Source organism: Myxine glutinosa, chromosome 13 (genome assembly GCF_964187855.1).
Source record: "Myxine glutinosa chromosome 13, kmMyxGlut1.1, whole genome shotgun sequence".
NCBI lineage: Eukaryota > Metazoa > Chordata > Myxini > Myxiniformes > Myxinidae > Myxine > Myxine glutinosa.
Genome location: NC_136273.1, coordinates 12,131,135 through 12,152,448, shown reverse-complemented (window position 1 = coordinate 12,152,448; position 21,314 = coordinate 12,131,135). Strand labels below are relative to the sequence as shown.

Below are 21,314 nucleotides of genomic sequence, written 5' to 3'. Positions count from 1 at the left end.
ACTCACTCCAACATTGCCACCATCAGCACTCACTCCATCCTCACAACTGCCAGCACTCACTCTACCATTGCCAACATCAGCACTCACTCCATCCTCACAACTGCCAGCACTCACTCCACCATTGCCACCATCAGCACTCACTCCATCCTCACAACTGCCAGCACTCACTCCACCATCAGCACTCACTCCATCCTCACAACTGCCAGTACTCACTTTGCCCTCAACTACCTGCACATTCTCTACCATCGACATTATGAGAAATCGTTCCACACTCACTACTGCCAGCATTCCGTCTATCCACACCATTACCAACACTCACTCCACCATTGCCACTATCAGCACTCCTTCCATCCTCACCACTGCTCACACTGAATTCACTTTCAACACTGCCTGCACCTGTCCTCCTACCTGCAGTCAACTCACCCTTCACCATCTTACTATAATTCACCAAATGTCCATCCGTCTGTCTGTCCGTTTGAAGGTACCGCAAAAACGGCTGAACCGAACTCAACGATATTTTGGGTGGGTAATCCTCGGACCCCCTGGAGTAAAATAGGCTAAATTGTTTTTACAATTTTTCCAATTTTCCAGTTTTTCCAAACACGATGGAATAATATTTACCGATATGAACAGTGATGTGGCTTTTGTTGAAATTCTACAAATACTGCTTATTCTACGTACCAGGAGAGAGTAGATCGACTCCTGACGAACTCTTCCTATATAAACGTGCGGCTCCGAAGTAACACGGCAGCGTGTGCAAAGCGACTGAGAAACAGGTGTAGCGGCCGCTTCCGTGTTACAGATTCGGCGCGCAATCTTCACACATAAACGTGTGACTGAGAAAGACGTGTAGCGGCTGCTTCCGTTTTGCAGAATTCAATCTTTTTTCAAAATGGGCGCCATGTACTGTTAAGATTTTGATGATTTGCATGTGATATGATTCAACGTATGTTTATATGAATCGTTTAAAATAAAAAAAGCATTCAATTTCTGATATTTTGCCTTTTCATTTGGGCTTCCCAATTGAAGCCTCGCCCATAGGGCAGGTACCGTTGCTAGTTTTTCTATTGCAAGGACTAACTGGAATTGGAATTGAATATTGACTTGACCATGAACTTTCAGATTGGTGCATCGCACACAGGAGGTGTGCCGTCCCTCGGATTGACGTTAAGCTGGGGACCCATCCAAAAGCCTTAGCTGGTGGACCTTCAATATCCCAGGATGTTTTTCATGAAGTGTAGGCCAGATATTCCTAGATCCCAGACCAATATTTCTAATTCCTGCCCAAATCGGTTCTCGTTGTATATCAGGCCTGGCCAGCCATTTTTTAAAAAGACTTAGCCAAGCTTCCCCATCAACAAACCCCACAAGAAAAATTAAACAAGCGTTACGCCTAGGTCCCCCGTCGGGGAAGTGATGTGAGTTGACAAAGTGGAACATGCAGAAAACATGCTATGATATGATATTTCGCTCACAAGGTTCAGACATACATGGAGGCAGCCATCTTGGATTTTGACATGGCGACCCAATTTTCAATAGCGTTCTTCCTTATGCCTAGATACACCCACACACCAGATTAGAAGTTGGTACTTCGCTTATTTTTCAAGATATTACGCTCACAAGGTTAGACATATATATGGTGGTGGCCATCTTGGATTTTGACGTGGCGACCCAATTTTCAATAGCGTTCTTCCTTATGCCTAGATACACCCACACACCAGATTAGACGTTGGTACTTCGCTTATTTTTCCAAGATATTTCGCTCACAAGGTTCAGACATATATATGGTGGTGGCCATCTTGGATTTTGACGTGGCCACCCAATTTTCAATAGCGTTCCTCCTTATGCCGAGATACACCCACACACCAATTTAGAAGTTGGTACTTCGCTTATTTTTCAAGATATTCATCTCAAGGTTCAGACATGCATGGCGGCGGCCATCTTGGCTTTTGACGTGGCGACCCGATAATTGGGGGTATTAAGAAAGTAATAGTAGAGATACTTTTGCATGAATTACAAGCACAATTGTCTAGGTGCACAAACACAGGTAGCATGTTTCTCCATTGTCCACCAATGGCCTTGTTCGATTTGGTGTATTCAGCACTCTTCACCCAACAACAGCATGTTTATTTTTTATATTTTATTCACATATCAAAGTCTGGGATTGGATTAGTCGGTGGGCAGTGCAGGAATGGAAAGGTATTTGAAAATATGTTTGAGAAATTAGTCAACAGAGTGAGTCAATCGGGGAGCAAGGTTATAATCGGTGTGAAAATAGTTTGATGTCGGCAGTATTCGTGTATGTGGAGGTAGTGGGCAGTCTTTGTGGTATGAAGTGCATAGAAATGGCACATCTGATGATTATTATACACAGATTGAAGTAATGAATAGCTACTCAGCAGGATATAACAGAGTGCAAACAATAATTGGTAGTAAAACGTTGATGGTGTTTATGTAGAAATTGTGGTTGTATAAAGTGGAGACAGCAGTAGTATGGATGTGGTAAATTAGGGTAACTAGCAACGGTACGTGCCCTATGGGCGGGGCTTCAATTGGGAAGCCCAAATGAAACGGAAAAATATCAGAAATTGAAGGATTTTTTTTATATTTTAAACAATTTATATAAATATCCGTTAAATCATATCACACTCAAATCATCAAAATCTAAACAGTATTTGTAGAATTTCAATAAAAGCCACATCACTGTTTATATCGGTAAATATTATTCCATAGTGTTTGGAAAAACTGGAAAATTGGAAAAATTGGAAAATTGGGGAAAATTGGAAAAACAATATAGCCTATTTTACCCCAGGGGCTCCCAGGATTACCCACCCAAAATTTCGTTGAGATCGGTTCAGCCGTTTTTGCGGTACCTGGGAACAGACGGACAGACAGACAGACAGACATTTGGTGAATTATAGTAAGAATAGTGGTGTCACCCGTGGGAATCCCACAGGCATGGACGTGTGTGACATTTGGACATCTTGATTTAGATGTTGCACATTAAATTTTACAAAATGGTTACTGGCAATTCATCAGATCCAGAAATGGTGAAATGAACACAATTTATTTATTTCACATAATATGTGACTCCTCACTCCTCTCCACCTGACACTCTCCTCACTCCACCCTCATGCCTCTCCAATCCCTCACAGTCCTCTCCAATCCCTGACACTCCTCTCTAATCCCTCACACTCCTCTCCAATCGCTCCTCACTCTCCTCTCCAATCACTCCTCACTCTCCTCTCCAATCGCTCCTCACTCTCCTCTCCAATCGCTCCTCACTCTCCTCTCCAATCGCTCCTCACTCTCCTCTCCAACTCCTAGCTCCTCACTCTCCAACCCCTAGCTCCTCACTCTCCAACCCCTAGCTCCTCACTCTCCAACCCCTAGCTCCTCACTCTCCAACCCTTAGCTCCTCACTCTCCAACCCCTAGCTCCTCACTCTCCAACCCGTAGCTTCTCGCTCTCCAACCCCTCGCACCTCGCTCTCCAACCCCTCGCTCCTAACTCTCCAACCCCTCGCTCCTCACTCTCCAACCCCTCGCTCCTCACTCTCCAACCCCTTGCTCCTCGCTTTCCAACCCCTCGCCCCTCACTCTCCAACCCCTCGCTCCTCACCCTCCAACTCCTCGCTCCTCACTCTCCAACTCCTCGCTCCTCACTCTCCAACTCCTCGCTCCTCACTCTCGAACTCCTCGCTCCTCACTCTCCAACCCCTCTCTCCTCGCTCCTCACTCTCCAACCCCTCTCTCCTCGCTCTCCAACCCTAGCGCCCCACTCTCCAACTCCTCGCTCTCCAACCCCTAGCTCCTCGCCCTCCAACTCCTAGTTTCTCGCCCTCCAACTCCTAGTTTCTCGCTCTCCAACCCCTAGTTTCTCGCTCTCCAACTCCTCGCTCCTCGCTCTCCAACCCCTCGCTCCTCACTCTCCAAGCCGTCGCTCCTCACTCTTCAACCGCTCGCTCCTCACTCTCCAACCACTCGCTCCTCACTCTCCAACTACTCGCTCCTCACTCTCCAACTACTCGCTCCTCACTCTCCAACTACTCGCTCCTCGCTCTCCAACTACTCGCTCCTCGCTCTCCAACCCCTCGCTCCTCGCTCTCCAACTCCTCAATCTCCAACTCCTCACTCTCCAACTCCTCAATCTCCAACTCCTCACTCTCCAACCCCTAGCTCCACTCTCCAACCCCTAGCTCCCCACTCTCCAACCCCGAGCTCCTCACTATCCAACCACCAGCTCCTAACTCTCCAACCCCTAGCTCCTCACTCTCCAACCCCTAGCTCCTCACTCTCCAACCCCTAGCTCCTCACTCTCCAACCCCTAGCTCCTCACTCTCCAACCCCTAGCTCCTCACTCTCCAACCCCTAGCTCCTCACTCTCCAACCCCTAGCTCCTCACTCTCCAACCCCTAGCTCCTCACTCTCCAACCCCTAGCTCCTCACTCTCCAACCCCTAGCTCCTCACTCTCCAACCCCTAGCTCCTCACTCTCCAACCCCTAGCTCCTCACTCTCCAAACCCCTAGCTCCTCACTCTCCAAACCCCTAGCTCCTCACTCTCCAACCCCTAGCTCCTCACTCTCCAACCCCTCGCTCCTCACTCTCCATCCCCTCGCTCCTCACTCTCCAACCCCTCGCTCTTCTCCAACCCCTTGTTCCTCTCCAACGCCTCGCTCCTCTGCAAACCCCTCGCTTCTCTCCAATTTCTCGCTCCTCTCCAACCCCTCACTATGCACGCTGCACAGTGGACAGCATTGCACACAGGCGAGAGGAGGAAAGGATCACATACAGGGGAGGAGGGAGCAGAGGATGGGAAGTGAAACGTCTACCTTCACTTGGTTGACTTCACTTGATTTGACTTGGGAGGGTGGAGGGTGGAGAACCCGCCTTGACTCTTGTTCATTTATAAATTTGAAAGTATCGAAAACACTTTACTTTACAAAGTAGAAGTGGATTAAAACCAAACGTTATTTATAAATATTGTATTCCATAGTTGTTGCAGCAGCATCCTGTGCGAGTCTGTGATCACGTTCGTCGAGGGTCTCGTTCTCCCATCTCGTTCTTTTTCTTGCTGCATCCTGCTCAAGTCTGCATTGACGTTCGTCGACGGTCTCGTTCTCCTGTCTCATTCGTTTTCTTGCTGCATCCTGCTCAAGTCTGCATTGACGTTCGTCGACGGTCTCGTTCTCCTGTCTCATTCGTTTTCTTGCTGCATCCTGCTCAAGTCTGCATTGACGTTCTTCGACGGTCTCGTTCTCCTGTCTCATTCGTTTTCTTGCTGCATCCTGCTCAAGTCTGCATTGACGTTCGTCGACGGTCTCGTTCTCCTGTCTCATTCGTTTTCTTGCTGCATCCTGCTCAAGTCTGCATTGACGTTCGTCGACGGTCTCGTTCTCCTGTCTCATTCGTTTTCTTGCTGCATCCTGCTCAAGTCTGCATTGACGTTCGTCGACGGTCTCGTTCTCCTGTCTCATTCGTTTTCTTGCTGCATCCTGCTCAAGTCTGCATTGACGTTCGTCGACGGTCTCGTTCTCCTGTCTCATTCGTTTTCTTGCTGCATCCTGCTCAAGTCTGCGTTCTTCATCGACCGTCTCGTTCATTTTGGAAATGGAAGTTTCCACGCAACGCATGAATTGTCACGATCCTCAAGAGGAAGTGTCTCGTAATCATCAAATGGCAAGTAAATTACATTGTGAAAATTAAAGATTTCAAATAAACCTATTTAAAGTGTATGCGCACATAACTAATAAAAAAAAGACGAAGAAATATCTCTCGGTAATTTCCTGAAACATATTTTACTACCGGATAATAATGAATGAAATTAGAACGAAGAAATATATGTCGGCATCATTGTTGACGTTTTTGTGACGACTGTCATCAAACGGAAAAAGTAATATATCTTAACGGAAAAGAAAAAGCAAATTTCTCATATATTATATGTCGACATTTTGAGCTATTTGGGCGGTGTATGATAGAGAGTCCCGCGTCGATTCCGGTTGAGTCATTAAAGATTTCAAAGAAACCTATGTAAAGTGTATGTACACATAACTAATAAATAAAAAAACGAAGAAGTATCTCTCGGAAATTTCCTGAAACATATTTTACTTCCGGATAATAATGTTGAATGAAATAAGAACGAAGAAATGTATGTCGGCATCATTGTTGACGTTGTTGTGACGACTGCATCAAAAGTAAAAGTAATATATCTTAACGGAAAAGAAAAAGCGAATTTTTAATACAAGTCGACATTTTCCCCGACTGTTATTTTAGGCGGTGTATTGTCGTGTATCATCGTGGCGCGATCTTTAAAAAATATATCTCTGCATTTTCCCGTATGTGCGTGAATGTTCTCAATTATTTCTGACACCGAGTCTAAAACCATCGATAAAAATTAAATCAGATGGTGAATTCGAGATAAAATCGTGAGGGTGACTCAATGAATGGGCTTTATTTTACAGGCCTTTGAGAAATCATTTCGTTCTATAATCGGAAACTTTCATGGGATTTTCTGCCCGTTTTTTTTCAACCGAGTCTAAAACTATGTTAGTGACTGTTAAAAATGAAATGATATATCGAATTCGAGTGGACATAAACCTGCGAGAGAGAGAAAGACAGCACGGGCCTAACTAAACAGGCCTCAAAGCTATTCGAGTTCATAAAATGGTGGATATTTGTTTATATGAAGCCTCTCCCAGAATGGATGGAGCTACTCTGTAAACGGAGTAAGCCACACCCCCGGACAGACAGACAGACAGACAGACAGAATCACCGTAGCCTATTTTATAGTAAGATGGGCAGTAAGTGTCTGTGCATAAGGGTGAAGGTGTTACATCAGATGCTTTGAGTTTTTTCTACAGTGTAGTGTTTTTTTTGTGATAGCTGCAGATGAGATCTGGTGACCTCAAGCGAGAGTTTGTGAGCAATGGTGGTAGCTGACGACTGATAATGACCATTGGTGAGTGCGATGACCGACTCATACCTGATGTGCATGAGATTGCTGTCCATACTCCATGGACTTTTTGGCGAAATAGGCAGAGGAATATTCTTCACCTGCACACAGAAATAGGGTCGATTTGATTAAACCACAATAAACATTAACCTTATTCAATAATCACAATTAACCCAAAGTTCGTGAACGTTGGTCTGTTCCATACTTTGTGCTCTACATTCTGTAACTTTTTGAGTTTACAAGGAGATGAAATCCTTTCAGATTCAATACCAACACATACCATTTCAATAATTCTGCAAGCAGCAAATCCAATAATGCAGAAAGCTTCAACCCGATTTTACTGCAAAAGTAGCATGTTAATGTCAGCCAAAATGTATGGAAAAGGTAAGATGGCGGAGAATGAAGTGTGGGAGCACGTAGGTGGTTGACAAGTTTACCAACAAACCAGCATCTCCACCCACACAACCCAAGATGGACACGGTCACGTTGATATGGTGAAGAGAAAAAAAAGTGAGAGGATGGAGAAAGGTTAAAGGGAACAGAGAGGGATAAAAGCAACATGGAGAGGGAAAGCGGAGAGAGGGATGGAAGAAAGGAGGGGGGCAGAAGGAATGGGAGGGAGATGGAAGGACACAGAAGCAGACCAAACACAAAAGAGGCAGAAGAAAATGACTGTCAATTGCTGTCTGCTGAGCACCGATGAAAAAGCTATTCCTTACAAATGGGCACCCCCGCTGGAGTTAGCCACAGCACCACGCTGTGCCAAAACACCCAGTATGCCCCTCACCCGCGCAGAGCCGCCCCACCGCCCGCATTCCTGCCTATCACGCATGCCCTCTTCCTCCCCCCCTCTTTTCCACCACATCGTCCTCCCCCGTTTGACTTCACGTTCAGGATCATTTGGACAACTAAAACGTTTTCATTCTATCGTCACTAACACTCCACCGCCCTCTGCTAAAGCCTTTAGAGATTTCTGATTTTTTGATTTTTCACTTTCCTCGAGCCCTTAATTCTGCTTCAAACAGTCTTTGTCTCGATTTACTCAACCTCTGATAGTGTTTTTGCATAGCATAGGCACAATTATGTAGTTATTCAAGTACAAGTCTGGTTTCCAAGAGGTCATGAGATTGAATGATGAAGTGCCAGCATCACGTAAAATGGCATGATGAACATGATAAAGGTGCGGCCGACATATATCAGTTAAAATACATTTACTTCTTCATGCAGGTGTATGAATCAAATTGGCACCCCTTCATATGAACATTTCTAGAGCATTAAATGGTTCCTCCTAAGAACACAAGGGTAGTCCAGCATGCACGCGATATTTTTTTGAATGTCCCTTATTTACTATTGTTTGGAATTTTCTACAAGCTATGGAATGCCCTTTCTTTTCCATACTTTGCCACATGGCACATATTATAAGTTGGTGCTTTCAAATATTGGATTTTGTTTCAATTAACGAGTGGTGACCGGCCATGGTCTGCTTGTAGACGTGTAGTTATGGACCGATGGGGGATGTCATGGGAGCTGTTGCAAGACTAGATATATTGGGATGCTAAGTGAGGCCACTGAGGAATTGCTAAACAAGACTGGGCTGATTCAGAGTGAAGGTAACCTAATTGGTAACTAAAAATGAGCATAAACTGAGCAATTTGATAACTAGATAGGGGTATGAATGAACAACATTTTTGGTATCCGAGGAAGGTTCAAAAAGTATGGCAATTCGCACACTTAGGGTGTGCTTATTGAGTGGTTTATACGTGTTATTGAAAACCAGATGTACACTACAAGTCATGCCTAATTATGGGGATGGGATGGGGTGGACCGAAGGTGGATGGAGCTTATGTATTCACCTCTGGTTGGCTGTCTGAGCAAAACATCTAAAAAAAAGTTATTGACTGATTTGGATGAAACTTGGTGGAATTTTGGGTATGCGACAAGGACGAATCGATAAGATTTTGGTGAAGATCTGAATATGAGTGCAGATACGAGAATTATTTAATTTCATAAGTGATTCTTCACCATTGGAAGATAGGGCCAAAAACTATACGAAGATAGGGCACGATATCTCAAGAATGTGTGGACAGATTTGGACGAAACTTTGTGGAGACGTTGGGTGTCTGAGAAAGAAGAACTGCTTCAATTTTGGTGAAGATCCAGATCCGGATCCGGCTAGTAGAATTTTTAAAGTGATTCTTCACCACTGAGTGATATGGCTAAAACCGACATACAGTATAGCGGGATATCTCAAAAATATATGGACGGATTAGGATTAAACTTGGTGGATGAGTTGTTTCGGTGACAAGAACAAGCTGATTAGATTTTCATTCAGGTCCGTTGCATATCCGGCCTATCTGTGGGATACAAAACATAAACTGTTCAGCCTGGCATAGGTATGCATTCTACTGGGTGTCATTGTCGGTCTACCTATGCTTCTTTCTTTCTTTCCTCCTTTCTTTCAGGACAACAAACACATTCCTTCATTCCTGAGCCAATCCTCTTCTAATTTTGAATGCTTATACCATTGTCCAATGCACCCAGTCTCCATTTATATTTATTTGATGATTTAGGCCTCAGTTATAATTTTAAGGCATCAATGATGAAACACTAAAATCACACATTTTACCTGCCACACACCACACACCCTTATATTTGAGCCAGTGTAGATGGAAGGGTCCACATAAATGCTTTCAAACAACTAACAATGGGAATGCATACAAGAAAAAAATCATATTACTGTAGCGGTTCCCGCTGAATGTACACAATCGCCTTGCACCTGCCAGGACGCGGCCAGGGCGCGATCGCCACGCCGGGCTCGTCCGGACGGGCCCAGACGCGCCTCTCCTGGGCATGCCCGGACTCGCTGTTCCCGGGCACGCCCGAACCTCCCGGGCATGCCCGCTCTCGCCTTTCCAGGGCTCGCCCAGAGCGCCCGGGCACGCCCAGCCTCGACTTGCCAGGCCGCGTCCAGGACGCCCGGGCATGTCCAGACTCGCCTTTCCAGGACTCGCCCTTGACACCCGGGCATGCCCGGTCTCGGTTTTCCCGGGCAAATGCCCCAGCATAAATGTGTATATATATTGCTGCCCGATAAACGGGCTGGTGAGAATACCTGAGCTGTTTTGTTTCAATAAAGCAACTCGGACGAATTCCGTCTTTGGTCGCGTCAATTCTTTCGACTCGCGTTGGAGCGCAGCTCCTTCACTGGTGACCTATCGACATGGACACGGCAGTGACTCTTAAACTGCCTACCTTCTGGGAGGCTCACGCGGCTGTTTGGTTCGCCCAGGCGGACTCCCAGTTCGCCCTGCGAGGCATCACCGCGGACGACACCCGCTTCCACCATGTCGTGGCAGCGCTCGGTTCCGCCACCGCGGCCCGCGCCCTGAGCCTCCTCGAGCACCCGCCGGCTGCTGACAAGTATGACGCGCTGAAGACGCTCCTCCTCGATGCTTTCGCCCTCACCGGCGGCATGCGCACGGCGCCTGCTCGACCTGCCCGAGCTCGGCGACACGCGCCCGTCCGAGCGCATGGACTATATGCTCTCGTTGCTTGGTGAGCACTCTCCGGATTTTCTGTTCCACGAGCTGTTCCTTCGCCAGCTGCCTCACCCGGTACGCCTCGCCCTGGCTGGCACGTCGATCACCGATCCCCGCGCCCTCGCCAGGGAAGCCGATAAGATCTCGGCGGGCCAACACATCGGCGCGGATGCCTGGAGCCTGCCGCCGTCCGAGGCGACGCCCGAGCGCCCTGCGCGGTTGGAGGCCGAACTGCCGGTGCAACTGGCGGCCGCCACGCCGCGCCGACCGCTTCCGACACGACGGCCGGGGCCTCCACCTGACCAGGCATGGTGTTATTACCACGCCAGGTTCGGACACAAGGCTCGGACGTGCCGACCCCCGTGCACTTTAGGCAAGTCGGGAAACGGCCGGGCCGGCATTCATTCCCAGCCATGAGCGCCGGCCACTCGGGCAACTTGCTTTTTATTCGGGACAAAGCGTCCGGGCGGCGTTTCCTCTGTGACACCGGCGCCCACCTGAGCGTCATACCCGCCTCCGAGCAGGACAGGCGGGACGCCGTTTGCGGCCCCTCTTTGATCGCTGCTAATGGCTCGGCCATACGCACTTTCGGCCCGCGCGACGTCACCCTCTGCTTCGGCAGCCAGCGCTTTCAGTGGACCTTTGTGACCGCCTGCGTCCCCATGGCTTTGCTGGGCGCCGACTTCCTCTGCGCGCATGGGCTGCTGGTCGACGTCAAACGACGTCGCCTTGTCAACGCCGAGACCTTCAGCTCCCTGGCGTGCACGATGAGCAGCTCCGCGCTGACCGAACTGGCGTGCGCCCTCCCGACGGCGAACGAGTTCGCTCGCCTGCTAGCGGAATTCCCGGCCCTCACGCGGCCGACGTTTTCGGCCGTCGCAGTGCGGCATGGGATCGAGCACCACATACCCACTACGGGCCCGCCGGTCTACGACAGGGCCCGCCGCCTCGACCCGGCCAAGCTCGCCGTCGCAAAGGCCGAGTTCGACGCGTTGGAGCACCTCGGCATCGTGCGGCGCTCCAATAGCGCGTGGGCCTCACCACTGCACATCGTGCCAAAGCCGGGGGGCGGCTGGCGCCCGTGTGGCGACTACCGCCGCCTCAACGACGCTACCACCCCCGACAGGTACCCGATCCCGCACACCCAGGACTTTTCCGCCTGTTTGGCGGGACGGGTCATATTTTCCAAAATTGACCTGATACGGGGATACCACCAGGTACCTGTCCGGGCGGCCGACGTCCCGAAGACGGCCGTCATCATGCCGTTCGGCCTGTTCGAATTTTTGAGGATGCCGTTTGGCTTCAAGAACGCGGCCCAGGCATTCCAGCGCTTAATGGACGGCGTGCTGCGCGACCTGCCATTTCTTTTCGTCTATCTGGACGACATCCTCGTCGCCAGCACGTCCCGCGCCGAGCACCTCCTCCACCTCCGAACACTGTTCGGTCGCCTCAGCGAGCACGGCTTAATTGTCAACCCGGCCAAATGCCACTTCGGCACAACGACCGTTGACTTTTTGGGCCACCGCATCACCAAGACCGGGGCCGTGCCGCTGCCGACCAAGGTCGAGGCCATCACCACATTCCCGCGTCCCCGTTCCATCAAGGCCCTACAAGAGTTCCTCGGCATGGTGAATTTTTATCACCGATTCGTGCCCCGCGCTGCTCAGCTCATGCGGCCACTTTACGAGGCCCTCCGGGGCAAGCCGGCCAAGCATCGTTTGGTCCGCGGCCATGGACGCGGCCTTCGTGAGCACAAAACGGGCCCTCGCCGACGCAACGCTGCTGGCTCACCCGGTGCTCAACGCGCCCATCGCCCTCACTACGGACGCCTCCAACTACCCGGTGGGCGCCGTCCATGAACAATGGGTGGACGGGGTTTGGCAGCCACTCGCTTTTTTCAGCCGGCAACTCCGGCCGAACGAGTTAAAATACAGCACGTTCGACCGCGAGCTGCTCGGTCTATTCCTGGCCGTTCGCCATTTCCGACACCGCCTGGAGGGCCGCCCGTTCACGGCTTTCGTCGACCACAAGCCGTTGGTCTACGCAATGGCCAAAGTCACGGAGCCGTGGTCGGCCCGCCAGCAGCGCCACCTCTCCGCCGTGTCGGAATTCACCACAGACATCCGGCACGTCGCCGGCAAAGACAACTCCGTGGCTGACTGTCTTTCTCGGGCCAGCGCGAACGCGGTCCACCTCGGCGTGGACTTCGCGCTCATGGCGGCCGACCAGACCACCGACACCTCGGTGCAGGCCCTCCGGGCGGCGGACACGGGCCTCCGCCTGGCCGACATCCCCTTCGCGGGCACCGTCCTGCTCTGCGACGTCTCCCAGGGCCAGCCTGCCTCGCCCCATCGTGCCCGTTTCCTGGCAGCGCCGCATCTTCGCCTCCATCCACGACCTTTCTCACCCGGGCCGGAAAGCTTCTCAGAAGCTGGTGTCGGCGCGTTTCGTCTGGCACGGCCTTCGACGGAACATCCGCGACTGGGCCAATGCCTGCACGGCCTGCCAGCGGGCCAAGGTCCACCGCCACACCCAGGCCCCGCTAGCACCTTTCACCGTGCCTGCACGGCGTTTCGACCACGTCCACGTGGACCTGGTGGGTCCCCTGCCCCCATCGCGGGGGTTCACCCACCTGCTCACCATGGTGGACAGGACCACCAGGTGGCCGGAGGCCGTGCCCCTCACCTCCACCACCACCGCCGACGTGGCGCAGGCGTTCATCGCCACCTGGGTCGCGCGCTTCGGCGCACCGGCGGACATCTCGTCCGACCGCGGCCCACAGTTCACGTCCGAACTTTGGGGCGTGGTCGCCCACTCGTTGGGGGTCACGCTGCACCGCACCACGGCCTACCACCCCCAAGCCAACGGGTTGTGCGAGCGGTTTCACCGCTCCATGAAGGCCGCACTCATGGCCGGCCTTCAGGACGACGGTTGAACCGACCGGCTGCCGTGGGTCCTTTTGGGCCTCCGCACGGCCCCCAAGGAGGACCACTGGGCGTCCGCCGCCGAGCTCGTCTATGGCCAGCCGCTCCGCGTCCCGGGCGAGTTCATGCCCGACGCTACCAGTCCCTGGTCCGCCGCACACGAGCGCTCGGACCTCCAGGAGGCCGCCCGACGATTTGCCCCCGTGCCAACGTCCCGCCACGGTGGCCCCCAATCCTACGTCCCCCCCGGCGCTTCGCACAGCGGAGTAGGTCTTTGTGCATCATGACGCGCACTGGGGGCCACTCCGGCCGCCGTTCGACGGGCCCTTCCGGGTCCTGCGACGGGGCGACAAGTCCTTCGTCGTCGACGTCGGCGGCCGGTCGGACCGGATCTCTGTGGACCGCCTCAAACCGGCGCACGTGGACGTCGACCGACCACCACGGTTGGCCCTTCCTCTGCGGCGAGGCCGCCTCCCGTCCACAGTTCCCCCCACTCGACCACCCACCACCAGATCGGACCCCCCCCCCCCACGACCATCCAGGGGTCGCTTCGGCCGGGTCATCCGGACCCCCCTTAAATTGACCCTGCCGGTGCAGGTCGATTCTGGAGGGGCGTGTGTAGCGGTTCCCGCTGAATGTACACAATCGCCTTGCACCTGCCAGGACGCGGCCAGGGCGCGATCGCCACGCCGGGCTCGTCCGGACGGGCCCAGACGCGCTTCTCCTGGGCATGCCCGGACTCGCTGTTCCCAGGCACGCCCGAACCTCCCGGGCACGCCCGGTCTCGTCTTTCCCGGGCATGCCCGCTCTCGCCTTTCCAGGGCTCGCCCAGAGCGCCCGGGCACGCCCAGCCTCGACTTGCCAGGCCGCGTCCAGGACGCCCGGGCATGTCCAGACTCGCCTTTCCAGGACTCGCCCTTGACACCCGGGCATGCCCGGTCTCGGTTTTCCCGGGCAAACGCCCCGGCATAAATGTGTATATATATTGCTGCCCGATAAACGGGCTGGTGAGAATACCTGAGCTGTTTTGTTTCAATAAAGCAACTCGGACGAATTCCGTCTTTGGTCGCGTCAATTCTTTCGACTCGCGTTGGAGCGCAGCTCCTTCATTACAGTCATTTTCAGGATTATCCAACGGTCAAAGTTCATAAGTCACAAAATAAGGTTGTTGGCTTGCTTGTCGTTTGGCTTGTTGGCTTGTTTTTGGTTTGGTTAAATAAGGTTCATAAGTCGCAAAATAAGGTTTTTGGCTTGCTTGTTGTTTGGCTTGACGGCTTGTTTTTGGTTTGGTTAAATAAGGTTCATAAGTCGCAAAATAAGGTTTTTGGCTTGCTTGTTGTATGGCTTGTTTAAATAAGGTGCATAAGTCGCAAAATAAGGTTTTAGGCTTGCTTGTTGTTTGGTTTGGTTAAATAAGGTTCATAAGTCGCAAAATAAGGTTTTTGGCTTGCTTGTTGTTTGGTTTGTTTAAATAAGGTGCACAAGTCGCAAAATAAGGTTTTTGGCTTGCTTGTTGTTTGGTTTGTTTAAATAAGGTGCATAAGTCACAAAATAAGGTTTTGGGCTTGCTTGTTGTTTGGCTTGTTCGTTTGTTTTTGGTTTGGTTAAATAAGGTTCATAAGTCGCAAAATAAGGTTTTTGGCTTGCTTGTTGTTTGGTTTGTTTAAATAAGGTGCACAAGTCGCAAAGTAAGGTTTTTTGCTTGCTTGTCGTTTGGCTTGTTGGCTTGTTTTTGGTTTGGTTAAATAAGGTTCATAAGTCGCAAAAGAAGGATGTTAGCTTGCTTGTCGTTTGGCTTGTTGGCTTGTTTTTGGTTTGGTTAAATAAGGTTCATACGTCGCAAAATAAGGTTTTTGCTTGCTTGTCGTTTGGCTTGTTGGCTTGTTTTTGGTTTGGTTAAATAAGGTTCATGAGTCGCAAAATAAGGTTTTTGGCTTGCTTGTTGTTTGGCTTGTTTGGTTTGTTTTTGGTTTGGTTAAATAAGGTGCATAAGTCGCAAAATAAGGTTTTTGGCTTGCTTGTTGTTTGGCTTGTTTGGTTTTGTTTTTGGTTTGGTTAAATAAGGTTCATAAGTCACAAAATAAGGTTTTTGGCTTGCTTGTTGTTTGGCTTGTTTGCTTGTTTTTGGTTTGGTTAAATAAGGTTCATAAGTTCCAAAATAAGGTTTTGGCTTGCTTGTTGTTTGGCTTGTTGACTTGTTTTTGGTTTGGTTAAATAAGGTTCATAAGTCACAAAATAAGGTTTTTGGCTTGCTTGTTTGGCTTGTTTGGTTTGGTTAAATAAGGTGCATAAGTCGCAAAATAAGGTTTTTGGCTTGCTTGTTGTTTGGCTTGTTGGCTTGGTTAAATAAGGTTCATAAGTGGCAAAATAAGGCTTTTGGCTTGCTTGTTGTTGGCTTGTTTAAATAAGGTCCATAAGTCGCAAAATAAGGTTTTTGGCTTGCTTGTCGTTTGGCTTGTTGGCTTGTTTTTGGTTTGGTTAAATAAGGTTCATAAGTCGCAAAATAAGGTTTTTGGCTTGTTTGGGGTTTGGTTAAATAAGGTGCATAAGTCGCAAAATAAGGTTTTTGGCTTGCTTGTTGTTTGGCTTGTTTGGTTTGTTTTTGGTTTGGTTAAATAAGGTGTATAAGTCGCAAAATAAGGTTTTTGGCTTGCTTGTTGTTTGGCTTGGTTAAATAAGGTCCATAAGTCACAAAATAAGGTTTTTGGCTTGCTTGTTGTTTGGCTTGTTCGTTTGTTTTTGGTTTGGTTAAATAAGGTTCATAAGTCGCAAAATAAGGTTTTTGGCTTGCTTGTTGTTGGCTTGGTTAAATAAGGTGCATAAGTCGCAAAATAAGGTTTTGGGCTTGCTTGTTGTTTGGCTTGTTCGCTTGTTTTTGGTTTGGTTAAATAAGGTTCATAAGTCGCAAAATAAGGTTTTTGGCTTGCTTGTCGTTTGGCTTGTTTGGTTTGTTTTTGGTTTGGTTAAATAAGGTGCATAAGTCGCAAAATAAGGTTTTTGGCTTGCTTCTTGTTTGGCTTGTTGGCTTGTTTTTAGTTTGGTTAAATAAGGTTCATAAGTCGCAAAATAAGGTTTTTGGCTTGCTTGTTGTTTGGCTTGTTGGCTTGTTTTTGGTTTGGTTAAATAAGGTTCATAAGTCGCAAAATAAGGTTTTTGGCTTGCTTGTTGTTTGGCTTGTTTTTGGTTTGGTTAAATAAGGTGCATAAGTCGCAAAAAAAAATTCTTGCTTGTTGTTTGGCTTGGTTTTGGCTTGGTTAAATAAGGTCCATAAGTCGCAAAATAAGGTGTTTGGCTTGTTTATGGTTTGGTTAAATAAGGTTCATAAGTCGCAATATAAGGTTTTTGGCTTGCTTGTTGTTTGGCTTGTTTGGGGTTTGGTTAAATAAGGTTCATAAGTGGAAAAATAAGGTTTTTGGCTTTTTTTTTTTTGCCTTTTTTTTATTTTTTTTTATACAAGATCGAGGCTCGTGAAAGAGCTAACATTAATCACACAAAAAGACAAACCGACACACAAAATACAAAAAAACAAGGGGAGCGGCAGACAAGATGGGGAGAGAGGGGGAAGGACACAAAAGAGAGGGGGAAGAGGGGGAAGGACACAAACACAACATTTGAGAGCAGGGACATCGGGAGGACTTGGGGGGGAGGTGGGAGAGGAATAAAATATATGAACACTGCAAGGACTCTGGAGTGAATTACCGGGGGTAGAAAAGATCAAGGTTTTCGATGGGGGAAGATAAGAGATGGTGGTGAACAGCTGTTTATCGACCTGGAGGGAGGAGTGGGATTGAAGGGAGTGGGGGAGTTTGTTCCAGAGGCGGGAGAAAAGGGGAATGAAAGAGTGAAGGTGAGCAGAGAGTCTCGACTTTGGCAGTTTAACCATAAGAGGGTTGCAGGCAGATCTTGTGCGACCTGAAGGAATATTGGGGGGACAGAGCACAGAGAGAGCTGGGGGAGCAAGGCCGGAGAGGAGTCGGTAGAAGACAGAAAGACCACCAACCTGCCTGCGGTGAGTGAGTGAAAGGCCCTCGGTGTTGACTACATCGCAGGAGATTCCAATGATTCTGAAAGCTTTGGCCTCAACAGCGTGAAGCCAAGCAAGGTGTGAGGCAGGAGCACCAGCCCAGAGGCTTGCTTGTTGGCTTGGTTAAATAAGGTTCATAAGTCGCAAAATAAGGTTTTTGGCTTGCTTCTTGTTTGGCTTGTTTGTGGTTTGGTTAAATAAGGTGCATAAGTCGCAAAATAAGGTTTTTGGCTTGCTTGTTGTTTGGTTTGTTTAAATAAGGTGCATAAGTCGCAAAATAAAGTTTTGGGCTTGCTTGTTGTTCGCTTGTTTTTGGTTTGGTTAAATAAGGTTCATAAGTCGCAAAATAAGGTTTTTGGCTTGCTTGTTGTTTGGTTTGTTTAAATAAGGTGCACAAGTCGCAAAATAAGGTTTTTGGCTTGCTTGTCGTTTGGCTTGTTGGCTTGTTTTTGGTTTGGTTAAATAAGGTTCATAAGTCGCAAAATAAGGATGTTGGCTTGCTTGTTGGCTTGTTTTTGGTTTGGTTAAATAAGGTTAATAAGTTGCAAAATAAGGTTTTGGGCTTGCTTGTTGTTTGGCTTGGTTAAATAAGGTTAATAAGTTGCAAAATAAGGATGTTGGCTTGCTTGTTGTTTGGCTTGTTGGCTTGTTGGCTTGTTTTTGGTTTGCTTAAATACTGTTCATAAGTCGCAAAATAAGGTTGTTGGCTTGCTTGTTGTTTGGGTTGTTTTTGGTTTGGTTAAATAAGGTTCATAAGTCGCAAAATATGGTTTTTGGCTTGCTTGTTGTTTGGCTTGTTGGCTTGGTTAAATAAGGTTCATAAGTCGCAAAATAAGGTTGTTGGCTTGCTTGTTGTTTGGGTTGTTTTTGGTTTGGTTAAATAAGGTTCATCAGTCGCAAAATAAAGTTTTTGGCTTGCTGGTTGTTTGGCTTGTTGGCCTGTTTTTGGTTTGGTTAAATAAGGTTCATAAGTCGCAAAATAAGGTTGTTGGCTTGCTTGTTGTTTGGCTTGTTGGCTTTTTTGGTTTGGTTAAATAAGGTTAATAAGTCGCAAAATAAGGTTTTTGGCTTGCTTGTTGTTTGGCTTGTTGGCGGCTTGTTTTTGGTTTGGTTAAATGAGGTTCATAAGTCGCAAAATAAAGTTTTTGGCTTGCTGGTTGTTTGGCTTGTTGGCCTGTTTTTGGTTTGGTTAAATAAGGTTCATAAGTCGCAAAATAAGGTTGTTGGCTTGCTTGTTGTTTGGCTTGTTGGCTTTTTTGGTTTGGTTAAATAAGGTTCATAAGTCGCAAAATAAGGTTTTTGGCTTGCTTGTTGTTTGGCTTGTTAGGCTTGTTTTTGGTTTGGTTAAATAAGGTTCATAAGTCGCAAAATAAGGTTGTTGGCTTGCTTGTTTGTGTTGTTTTTGGTTTGGTTAAATAAGGTTCATAAGTCGCAAAATATGGTTTTTGGCTTGCTTGTTCTTTGGCTTGTTGGCTTGTTGTTGGCTTGTTTTTGGTTTGGATAAATGAGGTTCATAAGTCGCAAAATAAGGTTTTTGGCTTGCTGGTTATTTGGCTTGTTGGCTTGTTTTTGGTTTGGTTAAATAAGGTTCATAAGTCGCAAAATAAGGTTGCTGGCTTGCTTGTTGGCTTGTTTTTGGTTTGGTTAAATAAGGTTAATAAGTCACAAAATAAGGTTTTTGGCTTGCTTGTTGTTAGGCTTGTTGGTGGCTTGTTTTTGGTTTGGTTAAATAAGGTTCATAAGTCGCAAAATAAGGTTTTTGGCTTGCTTGTTGTTTGGCTTGTTGGTGGTTTGGTTAAATAAGGTTCATAAGTCGCAAAATAAGGTTGTTGGCTTGCTTGTTGGCTTGTTTTTGGTTTGGTTAAATAAGGTTCATAAGTCGCAAAATATGGTTTTTGGTTTGGTTAAATAAGGTTCATAAGTCTGAAAATAAGGTTTTTGGCTTGCTTGTTGTTTGGCTTGTTGGCTTGTTTTTGGTTTGGTTAAATAAGGTTCATAAGTCGCAAAATAAGGTTTTTGGCTTGCTTGTTGTTTGGCTTGTTGGCTTGGTTAAACAAGGTTCATAAGTCGCAAAATAAGGTTTTTGGCTTGCTTGTTGTTTGGCTTGCTTTTGGTTTGGTTAAATAAGGTTCATAAGTTGCAAAATAAGGTTTTTGGCTTGCTTGTTGTTTGGCTTGTTGGCTTGTTGTTGGCTTGGTTAAATAAGGTTCATAAGTCGCAAAATAAGGGTTTTGGCTTGCTTGTTTGGCTTGTTGGCTTGTTTTTGGTTTGGTTAAATAAGGTTCATAAGTCGCAAAATAAGGTTTTTGGCTTGCTTGTTGTTTGGCTTGTTGGCTTGGTTAAATAAGGTTCATAAGTGGCAAAATAAGGTTTTTGGCTTGCTTGTTGGCTTGTTTTTGGTTTGGTTAAATACGGTCCATAAGTCGCAAAATAAGGTTTTTGGCTTGCTTGTCGTTCGGCTTGTTGGCTTGTTTTTGGTTTGGTTAAATAAGGTGCATAAGTTGCAAAATTCGGGTTTTGGCTTTCTTGTTGTTTGGCTTGTTGGCTTGCTTTTGGTTTGGTTAAATAAGGCTCACGAGTCGCAAAATAAGGTTTTCAGCTTGCTTGTTGTTTCACTTGTTGTTTCGCTTGTTGGCTTGTTTTTGGTTTGGTTAAATAAGGTTCATAAGTCACAAAATAAGGTTTTTCGGTTGCTTGTTGGCTTGCTTTTTGTTTCGCTTGATGGCTTGTTATTGGTTTGGTTAAATGAGGTTTTGGCTTGCTTGTCGTTTGGCTTGTTGGCTTGTTTTTGGTTTGGTTAAATAAGGTTCATAAGTTGCAAAATTAGGGTTTTGGCTTGCTTGTTGTTTGGCTTGTTGGCTTGTTTTTGGTTTGGTTAAATAAGGCTCATAAGTCGCAAAATAAGGTTTTCAGCTTGCTTGTTGTTTCACTTGTTGTTTTGCTTGTTGGCTTCTTTTTGGTTTGGTTAAATAAGGTTCATAAGTCACAAAATAAGGTTTTTGGGTTGCTTGTTGGCTTGCTTTTTGCTTCGCTTGATGGCTTATTGGTTTGGTTAAATGAGGTTTTTGGCTTGCTTGATGTTTCACTTGTTGTTTTGCTTGTTGGCTTCTTTTTGGTTTGGTTAAATAAGGTTCATAAGTCGCAAAATAAGGTTTTTGGCTTGCTTGTTGTTTGGCTTGGTTAAATAAGGTTCATAAGTCGCAAAATAAGGTTTTTGGCTTGCTTGTTTTTGGTTTGGTTAAATAAGGTTCATAAGTCGCAAAATAAGGTTTTTGGCTTGCTTGTTGTTTGGCTTGTTGGCTTGTTTTTGGTTTGGTTAAATAAGGTTCATAAGTCGCAAAATAAGGTTTTCAGCTTGCTTGTTGTTTCACTTGTTGTTTCGCTTGTTGGCTTCTTTTTGGTTTGGTTAAATAAGGTTCATAAGTCACAAAATAAGGTTTTTGGGTTGCTTGTTGGCTTGCTTTTTGTTTCGGTTGATGGCTTGTTTTTTGTTTGGCTAAATAAGGTTCATAAGTCGCAAAATAAGGTTTTTGGTTTGCTTGTTGTTTGGTTTGGTTAAATAAGGTTAATAAGTCGCAAAATAAGGTTTTTTGGCTAAAAATAAGGTTTTGGTCTGGAGAGCTCTGTATTTTAACTAATTCAGGAAATAATTGGCAAAATAATGCCTTACCAAAATCTCCACAGATTGAAGTGGACAGATATTAAATTTGTTCTTATCTTTCTATTCCACAGTGGGTAAAAAGGTCAAGTGTCCGGAGAGGTCTAAATCAGATGAAAAATTAATATTTCTGGCCTGCCTAACATTTTATACATAAACTAATCCAGACAAGGGCCTGACAGAGAAAATACAGGCAGATATTGGTGTGGCATCTTCC

At 47.3% G+C, this 21,314-nt stretch overlaps 1 protein-coding gene across 2 annotated transcripts in view; it reads right to left on the bottom strand.

Moving 5' to 3' along the window:
- Positions 1-21,314, bottom strand: part of ASS1 (argininosuccinate synthase 1) — a 288,173-nt gene that overhangs the window by 185,014 nt on the left and 81,845 nt on the right. For both annotated transcript variants that reach the window (XM_078767097.1, XM_068133811.2), the window contains one exon: positions 6,983-7,053. In XM_078767097.1, the coding sequence (XP_078623223.1) occupies positions 6,983-7,053 (71 nt within the window). The remainder of the gene's footprint in view (positions 1-6,982; positions 7,054-21,314) is intronic.